Source organism: Benincasa hispida, chromosome 9 (genome assembly GCF_027475165.1).
Source record: "Benincasa hispida cultivar pf3 chromosome 9, pf3_genome.v1.1, whole genome shotgun sequence".
Taxonomy (NCBI): domain Eukaryota; kingdom Viridiplantae; phylum Streptophyta; class Magnoliopsida; order Cucurbitales; family Cucurbitaceae; genus Benincasa; species Benincasa hispida.
Window position 1 is genome coordinate 56,440,443 of NC_143486.1, and position 11,340 is coordinate 56,451,782.

Sequence of the window (11,340 nt, forward strand, 5' to 3'; positions counted from 1 at the left end):
GGGATTTCAACATTCCTAAGATTCTGATTGGCTTCTCTCCCTATTTGTTATCTTAGCTTTCCTTTTATTTATGAATGACTATTCTATGCAGGTTGTTTTCCTCTATTGGAAAGACTTACTACTCATGTGAAGAGCTAGTCTACTAGGGATCTATGTTATGTTGGTTGGTTGTAGCTTATTCAGTCAATTTTGCAAAGTTTTCAAGTCTATTGGACTAGTGTGTTTGTTTTTCCTACTCAAGTTACTCATAAATTTGATCGTTTGCTTAGCTCCTTTCTTTGGAAAAGGAATGTGGAAAAAGTGGTGGGGGAGGAAATGAGGGGGTTAAGGTTGCTTGATTGGATGTTTGCCTTCTGTGTTGTCAGGGTGGTCTTACCATACGTCATATTCCTTATTGGAATGTTACTATTATCAAAAAGTTATTGTGGCTTAGAAAAGGTTTGGTGTGATCCTTGGTCAGAAAAGGTCTCCATCCTTCAATAGCTTAGTACTGCAGTTATCAATGCAAATAGTTCCCTTCGTGCAAATGTGGGTGATTTTTTGTGCTCTAATGGGACTTGGAACTATCTTTCTAACTCTAGGGAGCTAGTTGACCTTCCCATTCAGGTACAATTGATTATAGTTAAGGTTGGTTGGAAAGATTGTGTAACTTGGCTCCCTTGTTGTTTTGGTATGTCTTTAGTTACTAATGCATCAAAGTCATTTTATCCTAGGCATATTAAGATACCATGGGCTAGCCTCCTTTGTTTTAGAGGGAATATACCTAGAAATTCTTTCGTTTAATGGCTCGTTATTTGGAGTCATTTAGAGATATGTGATCATGTTAGATGGTGATGTTTTGATATCCCTAGTGACTGTGTTATTTGTACTAGTGGAATTAGTTTAGGGATCATTTGTTCTTTTAATGTGCTTTTAGTAAGGCTATCTAGGGAGATATGCTTTTTTTTTGGGAAGGTGTTTCCATAGGATATCGCATTGGGATATAGAGCTCACTGGATTCTAATTTAATAAAAGGAATAGGTTAAGGCGTAGGGTTTTGAGAGTTGCTTAGTGTTCTATTCTTTACCATGTTTTGCGCGAGTGTAATATGTGTGCTAATGGTGCCACTTTCAATAATCCCTAGTTAATTAATTTGGATGCTCAATCTGAGATTTTTATATGTTATTTTAGTGACCATGAACTTCTCTAGTCGGGGGGAAGCAATGAGAGTTTTCTCCTAGGAACCTTTTTCCTTGAGTTTTGTGTGTGCGCGTGTGTTTTTGTCTTTATTCGTTATCCTGTTTTTTTTCGTAGTGTTTTGTTTCTATCTTGGCCTCAACTAAAGTCCCTCTCTTTTTAGTAATCCATTATCTTTGCAAATAATAATAATAATAAAAAATAAGTTGGCTTTTGATTGATACAAAAGATTGTGTAGAGACCATTTATGAAATTAAACCAAGTCACTAAGCTCCATCTATCTACTAATTTTGAACTTTTAAAACAATATAGGCCCATCGAAATTTAACCTAATATTAAATAATGTGATATGAATTTAATTGTTGTTACTGCATAGAACTTGACCTACTTAGGTTTTGGTAGGCAATCTGAAAATATTAATTTGAAAAACAAGTGATTCAATGAAAATAGAGTTGTATTTCATATTTTTTAGATGTGTGTTTTATTGCAGATTCAAAAATAAATTTTTATTTCAAATAATTGTTCAAAATGTATGTTGATAACGTATTTATAAACCATAAAACTAGTTATAGTTACTCACTCAATAAGTTGAATATAAACTATTATTAAGTTATTCCTTTAATTATATTATTAATTCATTTATGAACTTGGTTTATGTCAAAATTTTGTATAATTATTATATTAGTATATTATATAATACATATTTCAAATTCAAAATATGGATCATGTTTCAAAGTCTATAGTTTTTAAAATTTGCATTGTGTAGATCATAGAATTTGAAAACAAATTTAAAAACTAAATTTAAATATTCCTAAACTTAGTGAATCTGCATACATAAAATATAATATAAATTGCCTACTAAATATGTCCTTAGTAAACATAATTACTCTTTACTTAAAATTTAAAATTTTATCATAGTCTCACGGATCAAAGTTCTTACAAGCATTCATTATTAACAAAAAATAAAATAAAATAAAATAAAATAAAAGTTAGAAGTGATGATAAAAGAATGCTACAAGACCAAATTATATGAAAACCATAGAAAATTGAAATTATTATGTTGGGACTATAAGAACATATAATTATCGATTATTAAAACCTTCAAATATTTTTTATTTTAACTCTAAGGATCAGGTTAGGTGAGAATTGTTTTGAAATTAAAGAACAAATTCTTTAATCTAAGATTTGTACTTCACAAGATAGGATGATAAATCATACTTGAATATTCCTAGCATGCAAGATTCTAAATTGCAAAACTCATGCTCTTGGCTAAACATGGGAGAAGTACAAAGGTCAGATTTTGGTCATCATAAAAAACTCACAAAAATGACCTAATGCCAAAATTAGATAGTATAGAAACCCTAATGTCACATCATCAGTCATATGAAAATTAGAAAAATATTTTTTAATATCGAGGGGATCAAATCTCGTAGTGGAAGTGAGTGATTTCTTTTTCTTCAATTTTACTTTAAAATTAACTTTGCAAAAAAGTGTACGTACATCAACATGCTATAAAATTAAACTAAGCTAGGTATAGACTTGGGTAAAAAAAATATTACCTTTGAAGAACTTCGGTATTCTCCAAGTCTTCACAATGAATTGAAATCTCCTTCTCTACAAGTTGAACACCTCCACTTGATCTTCCCCATTATATCTTTGGCAAAAATTGGTTGGGAGAACCTTGTTGAAAGAAGAGAGGGTTCATTTTGAAGAGAAAATCTTCTCGGTAAAACTTTAGATTTGAGAGCTTTTCAGTCAATGGTGAAATATTGCTTTTTTTTTTTTTTTCAGTCAACAATGTTAAAAAGAAAGATTAATTACAAACTCTTTGTATAGGATATCTCACTTGCATATCTCCACATGAACGATTTGGATTACATCACTTATAACCTTTACAAAGTAGATTGTATCCATAGTATTATCAGAATAAGACACTCAACCTTATCTATATACTATACTCTTTAGATTATTACTTAAATATGATCCATTTTATATTATTACTTCAATATGATCCACTTATATGTCAAGCACATACTATTCATGTTTCATTGAATAACCTTCTATTTTCGTTTGTTGAGTTCAAATTACATTATTCTAAAAGATAAATAACAATTATTTTATTGATAAATAAATTATTTACAAAATTACAAACCACGAGTTTTGGGATACAAAACCCAACAAATATATCATAGAAAAAAAAAAAGATAAAATTTTAGAAAACAACAAAAAGTAAATAAAATATGAACAATAATTTGATATCTTTTTTCTAGTACGACAAATAATTCAATGTCCTTGATGGTTTATATCAAGTTCTCTTATACTTTTCTCATGTGTAACAACACGATCACCACTTGTTCTTTTTTTTTTTTTTTCCTATCCGTATTCAGAGCTTATTCTGGTCACATATTTTTTACCATCAAACTTTAAGATCATAATCAGCAACTATTGTTGAACTATGCTCCCTTTTTTTTCCTTAAATTCAACAATTAGAAAGTTGAAAAATTGAACTACCTACCCTTAAATAACCATAAGTATTTTATCCACTAAACTACACTCGAATTGACATCGATAGGAAAACATACATGCAAGTAGAAAATCTAGATTACAACTAAGGTTTCGTGTTCGGTGTCCTACAAAAAATGCTCACATGTTTAGAAACTAATGCAGGACTTGCCCACATACCAAAACACATTTGAATCCGAGGGAAATGTAAGTCTTAAGCAATGGATCAAACGTTAATGGCTTGATGAAGCTAAAATCATCCTTTTTCCTGTGTGATTCATGATAACCATGGACTGTATATATATGTGTGTGTCAGATATGATGAGTTTTCACAAAATCAACATCTGAAAACAGACAAAGAATGGAAAGGCAATAATTCAATAAGGGTTGCCTTCAAATTGTTGCAAAACTGAGAGACAGCCCTCATTAGAATGATACAACACTCATGAAGGTTTGAAGTGAATGTGAGACCAAAACAAAAAAGAAAAAACATGAGCTGATTATCTGTCATCACCTGCAGTTGTACTACTCTTCATTCTGGACACTTGAAACAGTGGCAAGAGATATCATCCACTTTTGTCAGAAGAATAATAATCAAAATCTTTGATTAATCTTAAGAAGAACCAATGCTGAATTTTAAGAATGGTGGTTATCGGAAGAATTGTGATGGTTTGTTTCCTTGGAATCTCCTGAATGTGTATGGGAAGACACAGGTCCCAAGATCCTCTGGCATGTCCTGGAATGAAGTTCAATGTTTAAGCAAATGGTAGTAAGCCACTGGATCATAAATAAAAGGGTGCAGATACCAAGCATGCTTTTTGAAAATAAATATAGAACTGAGTTAAGTCACGGTTTTTCTGGTTCTAATCTATTTATAACACGTTGGCATAACCAGAAAGAACGTAGCTTAAACTTAGTGTCCTAAATGACCATTAAGATTAGTTCACCAGGTTAATAGTCTACTACTATGAAAACAAGGTCAGGAGAACTTCTCTACAGTAAGTGTCTAATCTTACAGAAACTTCTTAAATTTCCAACAAATCAAACAGAGAAGCATCATACTTGTTGAAATCCTCTTCCCGAGTTCTGATCTCACTTGACCATAGTAGAGGGTCAGTGTTTTTTGGTAACAACTCTTGTTGTTGGTTTTTCTCTGTTAGCCACTGCTCTGCTCTGTCGCACTCCTCAAGGATCTGGAGAAAGTGAAGAGTTTGAAAGAATTCAAACAAACCCAACTATGACTCATAATAGTAGAGGTTATTAGCCATTTACCAATGCTCGAGCTTGAGGTGAAAGTGAATCCCCAGAGTTCCTATAATCAGAAATACGCTTTAACAGATGCGCTTTAGCTTGTGCTCTAGCTTCTTCATCTTCGTATCGGTTAATTATAGGATCCACCAACTGAGAACAGTGGAAGACTAGTAAGGAAAGAGAAGAGAACTTGAATTGGCAAACCTCTGGTTCAGAGAATGTTATACAACTTTGTATCATACAACAGAAATAGCAACAACCTTCTTAAGGTCTTCTAACTTAGAAGAATAAGCACTCTCTGTCTCATCGTCTCCATCCTCATAAAGCCACTCCTCTGTTTGCTGGAGGCTTGAAGAAATGCCTTCTCGCTCTTGATCACTAGCGAAACTCCGATATGTGATGAAAAGCTATTAAAAAACCACTTCTAGAATCATCATTATTTTTATGATAATAAATAATATTCAAACTGCAACATTAGATTTCTGTAAAGATTCAGGTTAGTGATCAGTATGCATGAGAATAGAAGTCTACCTCAAGATATCATGAACATTTAGTAATATAAATATCTAATTTTAGTCAAATCTCGATTTTAAAATTGACAAAAACAAATCTTTCTTTAAATTATTTGAAAAAGTAGTGGAAATTGAGTTGATTTTGAACTACAAAATAATAAACTAAAATTAGTAATAAAAATAATATTTAAATTTCGATTAGTCATTCTAAAAAAGCTAACCAATGAACTTTGTTTAAATTTGTCAGTTTTTACATATTTAAGTTAGTCAATTCTTTAAAAAAATAGCAATAATAAGAAACACAATTTTAAATTTGAATTTAGTTATATTTGAAAAATATGAAAAATATTTTATTTTAAACTTAACTATTATGAGATAATTAAGATGACAAATTTAAGCTAACCTATGATCAAACCACTGATTAAATATAATGAATATTTCATAAACTTAAGATTTCTAAATCAGCAGTCTGTTCCCAAGCTTCCTAAACATGCATTCCAAAACACAATTTGTTAAACCCAAGCTACCTAAACTCTTCAGTTTAAGCTTAACATTCCCAAGCTTAGGATTCAAAACTTACACACCAAACGCCTCCTTAAAAAGTCAGCCTTATCTAAGGGGAAAATTTTATGGATCTGAAATCACACAACTTAAACTTCCATTGAAACTAATGCCTCATGCTCGCGTGATGAAAATCAATAATTTGATCTAAAAAGTGGTGTGGTAGCTACTGAAATTCATATAACCGCCCCCTAAGTAGTCAAAAGAATTTAGCAGTAGCATTACATGATTGAGTTATATGTTTGGTTCACACATCGGTCGAAACTAAACCAAGCATATAGATGTAAAGTTTGCTTTAAGTAACTTTTTCGCATCACTCAAATCAAAATGCACTATTCGTATCAGAAAATGGAGATTGAAAATCCTTTAAGCCTCAGGAAAATATAATATTTACCTTATTCCTCATCTCATAGACATATGACTCCAAAGCATTCTTCTTATTTTTGGCCTGTTCCATATTTTTATCCTGTTGGGCCAGTTGGAGTTCTCTTTCTTGGGCTTCTGAGAGCTCAGCCTTGGTCATTCCACCATATATATGTTCACTAACTGGTATGTCAATCCTCCTTGTGCTCCTAGCTTTTCTTGAAACATCAGACTGAAGAAATGCAATAATTCAATATCTTTAAAGACACCAAATCTCTGTGACGTACAAACAAAAAGATAGAGACAATTTTCCAGGAAGCGAAAAAGTTGGGAGATAAGAAACATAGGATGAGGTTTTCTAGATAGTATAGGCATTTCTCCTATCAAAAGAATATATATATATATATATATATAGGCATTTCCAAAAGCGGAAGATATATTTTAAAAAAATATATATATGATTCTTGAGTGCTGAAAGGGATTATCTTCAATACCTCAGAATGGGAAGAATCAACAAACTCGGTCTCCATTTTTTCTGTGTTTGAGTGAGCAGCATCTCTCCTTGGTATTTGTTCATCTACATTATCCTCTACAAACTAAATTCACAATTCATATAAATACAGAGAAATTACCCTTAAATAGTGGAAAGTCTGACGGAAATATTACTTACTGTAGTTGATTCAACATTAACAATGCCGTTCATATTTAATTGAACTCTGACTTTAACCCTTGAATTAGAGTTGCTTGAACCTTGGACAGGACCAATCTGCATCTCAAATGACTCAACATTTAAGAATCAATTCCAATCCATCATAAATAGAAATTAGAAAAAGAAGCAGAAACAGGTCAACACTCTCTAGAGTAGTTTCTGAACACTGGGGCAGTTTAAAAGCCTTCCAGCACCGGAAGAACAAATACTTCAATAACAATAAAAACAATAATTAAAAAAGATTAAACTGAACATACTGTAAAGCAACCAATTTTTGAAGACATGCCAGGAGGGAGTTCGTCAAGATTAGTATAGACTGCTTCTAAGTGGAATAAACTGTTGCGCTGGAATGATAGAACTTTAGTACTTGGAATGTGCTGGCCTTTGGGAAATAGTACATTATTTAAGCCTAAGCTAATTGGGCCGGCATCTGATGAGAAGCCAATGGAGAAGGGGGATGAATCCTGAACCTACATTACGTCAATATACCATTTAGCAATCATGCAACTAATAACCCCAAAAAAAGAAACATGTCAAGAAAGTAGATCAGGAAAACACATAATTACATATTGAAAAATCACCTAAATCATGATACACAAGAACATGAAATATCATATTTCACCCTTTTTACAGGAAAATAATTGGACAGTTACTCTTCAGGTCAACTAACTCATGGATGGGTTAATGCTGGTAAAAAGAGTAGGATTCAAGAAGCCTTCTTTGTTTAAGTACGTTACATCCAGATACCCTTAAAAGGAAGCTTGAAAAAAGGGGAAAAAAGCAGAACCACGGAAGTTTTGTGTTTTGTCCAGTCATTGTGCGAGGAAAGCTTCAAGTTCATGCTAGAAATATAATCTTTTCTCAACTCTCCATAAATGCCTAGCTAATGCAAGTAATAAAACCTCAGGGAAAGTACACACCTCATATTCTCTGACCCGGAAAACTGGACTAAGCATGGCACACTGTAGAGCACAACCACGAGCTACACATTCACTAGCATTAAGTTTGCGACTGGGTTCTTTTTTAAATACAGAAGTCAATAACCTAGTTATTGCAGGGATCCTTGACCCTGATCCAACAAGCTCAACAGAGTGGATTTTTTCTACAGCTAATCCTGCATCAGCTAATGCTCTGGTACAGGGAATGCTAATCCTCTCCAATAGACTAGAAGCAAGCTTTTCAAATTCTTCTCTTTTGATAAATCCCTTAACGTCTTTCTCGTCCATCAGGCATTCAATATTAAGAGGTGCCTCCAAATTTGCACTCAAAACTTTCTTTAGCTTCTCACAAGCTGCCCGCAATCTGATAGAAGCCTTGACATTTGAATTTACATCTATATCATAATTCTTCTTAAATTCTGCAACAAAGTGGCTGAATAGAACATCATCAAAGTCTCTACCTCCTAAATCTCTATCATAGGTATGTGACATGATCCTCATATGTCCAGGCTCAAATGATACAATAGAGACCTGGGTATCACAATGACCAATATCAACAAATGCAACATATATTGGACCCGTATTTGAGAAATCTGTTTTATAAATTCCATAGCTAAGTGCTGTTGCAGTACAGTCATGCATGAGTCTCAGAGGCTTTAAACCAGCAATAGCAGCAGCATTCCAATATAAACGTCTCTGCAAATCAGTAAAATATGATGGAATACCAATAACACAATCTGAAAATGGTGCTCCCAAATTTTTCTCAGCTACATCTTTCAAATGTGCAAGGAGCATTGCCATGATCTGAACTGGAGTAAATGTATGAGTCTCCCCCAAGTATTTCACGTGAACCAAAATGCTGCCATCAAGGGCTTCAGATGTTTTAAAAGGAAATATTTTGAGATCCTTTTGAACATCTGGCTCACTGAAGTTACGTCCAATCAATCTCTTTACCTGAGATATTGTGGATCTTGGGTTCATTGTTGCAGAAGCAGCACCTGCAGAACCCAAAAACCGCTGCTTTTCCCCAAAGCATATCACTGCAGGGGTTTCTCGTTGTGATTCCTCATTCAGCACAACATCGATACCACGTTGCCTCGACACAGCAATAACACAATTTTCATTTCCAATATCAAAACCTACTACGCTCATCTCTGTTTGCTGGGTTAACTAGCTTTCAGAGAAATAAAAAACTGAAAGAATTAACTCTCAACCCAATCATGAGACAGAAAAATTCATGAGCTATTCCTCCACTAAAAGTTCTTCAAAATAATGCTTCAGAAACCAATTGCCACCTAATATAACTGCATAAATATGAGATCAACCAATCAGCAACAGATCTCGATTCAACTTGAACCCAAACAAGCGATATGTTAAGAAAATACGAAAAGATGACAAGAAATGATAAAAGGCCTATAACTCCAATTATTTGACCCTGCACTATGTGATACAAATGTCAGTTATAGCTTTTAGTAATTAGGGCTAGATGGTAGGCTTGCTCTAACCTTTCTGTACTCTTCTATAGTAAACGAATATATCTTTCACTCGCCATTTCTTTTTAAATATAAATTATACTTCATAAATAGGATGGACAATGGAGCAGGACAGGGCAGTTGGAATCCCCTGTCTTCACCTCTTAAGGCCTTTCCATTTACAGAGACGGAAGAGTCAAAGATGGAGGCAGAGATTAACCAGAATATTCAGAATAAAAGAAACGCCAAGTCAGGGAAAAAACACACTGGACTCTAGGATCAAATCACACAATTGAACAATCTTAAAGATCCAAGGTAGTGCTACCATCCAATAATCTCCAAATTGGTAATTTCAAGTAATTTGGAATTAACGAACAATTGTAATATAACGGTGAAACTAACAATTAAAATGTAACTAGCATGCTTACGTCCTTGATAAAACAATCAGATTCCTGGTCATTAATTACGAATGCCATCGAATGCGCTATTGTTCTACACAGCCCTAGCGAAGCACGACAAAATTCTACAAAATAGGGGATTCATTAAATTCCTAAATAAATGCAGCAAATGAAGTTGCATTGCATTGAGTGCCAAGAGAATCAGAATTGCTAAATGACGATAAGAAGAACTCACATAAGATGAAAACCATGGAGACCCACCTGAGGACAGCCTCTCAGAAGCTAACGGCGGCCGGAAACAGCACCGGAAACGAGATGGACAAAGGTATCAAAGAGAAAGAGAGAGAGAAGTTAGCGGGAGAGAGAGGGGGAGGGGGAAAATCTAGGGAGGGAAGAGAGGCTTCTGTTACAAATTCCATCGGCTGGGCGACAATTTTGGGGAAATTATATATCGGTACAAAAGCGAGGCTTCGAGATTGCCTTGTCGCAGCAGAGCAGGCTTTTTATCCCTTTAACTTTGACTATGACTTTCTTCCCATCTTACGTTTTCAGAGTGCCTCTCCCAACCCAATACCACCTTTCTTGGGTTGCAATCATAATGAATCCATCACTGTTATATATGAACCAAATACACTAACAAACCCATTATACTGAGACAATATACTTCATGTAAATAACCAAAAGACTTGAAAGAACTTCAAAATCGTTGGAGACTCGAAACATAGTCAAGACACGCTTCTGTTAAGTGTTGTCCTAAAGCAATTATTCGCTTTGCACGAGCTGCAAGCAACCTACAACAATCATCTCAGTAGGATACAACAACGAACTCTGGTAGAATTGCAATCTTGAACTACTTGGATCTAGCAGAACTCTTTGATGTTTGCTCTCAACTCAACTCAAGAACAAAAAAAAAAAAAAGAGAAAGAAATGAGAGATATTCAATTTGGAATGAGTTGCTACAAATGAAGAAACTAGTTGTTATTTATGTAGTAACTCTTCAAAATACAAAATAAAATAAATAATTACAAAAGTTAAAATATTTATTAAATTTAACTAAATTGAGTTGTTACTTGATTAAAAAAAATCAACTATAACTCATTCAAATTGAAGATACTAAAAATTTAACTTTCATACATGTTAAATTTGTACATGAAACTTCACCTTAATTTGATGTTTCAATCCAATTTGAAAGTTTCTAACTGAATTTAATCTACATAATTAAATTCATTTGTTTATGTTACAAGATTCAAATACTTCACTTTCTTTCACTATAAAAATCCAACAATCCCCCACATGAAAGAAAGTGAGAAAAATCAAACAAAACCGTTGAGAGCAAATAGATAAGCTTTGTGAACCAGCCCTAATTTCTCTACTGGAGTGTGTTCTGGTGAGTAGGTTGATATGGAAATTAACGTGTAATTGTAGAGAAAAGGCTGAAAATTAGAACAAAAGTTTGAA

General features: G+C 33.5%; 1 protein-coding gene across 5 annotated transcripts; it reads right to left on the bottom strand.

The window, feature by feature from the left end:
• Positions 1-3,954: 3,954 nt before the first annotated feature.
• On the bottom strand, positions 3,955-10,466 carry LOC120086420 (heat shock 70 kDa protein 16). Of its 5 annotated transcripts, none has more exons than XM_039043061.2 (11): positions 10,118-10,424; positions 9,913-10,007; positions 7,995-9,316; positions 7,332-7,544; positions 7,036-7,131; positions 6,860-6,961; positions 6,397-6,597; positions 5,190-5,336; positions 4,951-5,079; positions 4,741-4,871; positions 3,955-4,414 (listed from the first exon to the last, which is right to left on the bottom strand). In XM_039043061.2, the coding sequence occupies exons 3-11, from the start codon at positions 9,162-9,164 to the stop codon at positions 4,315-4,317; spliced, it is 2,289 nt and encodes a 762-aa protein (XP_038898989.2). In that variant the 5' UTR covers positions 9,165-9,316; positions 9,913-10,007; positions 10,118-10,424; the 3' UTR covers positions 3,955-4,314. The 5 variants fall into 5 exon arrangements, 4 of the variants coding, with proteins under 4 accessions (XP_038898989.2, XP_090174320.1, XP_038898987.2 ...); XM_090318194.1 differs by having other exon boundaries at positions 10,144-10,360; XR_016532373.1 differs by lacking the exon at positions 9,913-10,007 and having other exon boundaries at positions 5,190-5,353; positions 10,144-10,466.
• Between the last annotated feature and the right edge of the window lie 874 nt (positions 10,467-11,340).

Bases quoted from the DNA above. Each gene is read 5' to 3' on its own strand.
- LOC120086420 (XM_039043059.2), bottom strand. From the start codon at position 9,164: ATGAGCGTAGTAGGTTTTGATATTGGAAATGAAAATTGTGTTATTGCT. The intron at 6,962-7,035 runs GTAAGTAATATT...TTGTGAATTTAG, and splicing joins TTAATGTTGAATCAACTACA to TTTGTAGAGGATAATGTAGA. The intron at 4,415-4,740 runs GTATGATGCTTC...ACTTCATTCCAG, and splicing joins CGGGAAGAGGATTTCAACAA to GACATGCCAGAGGATCTTGG.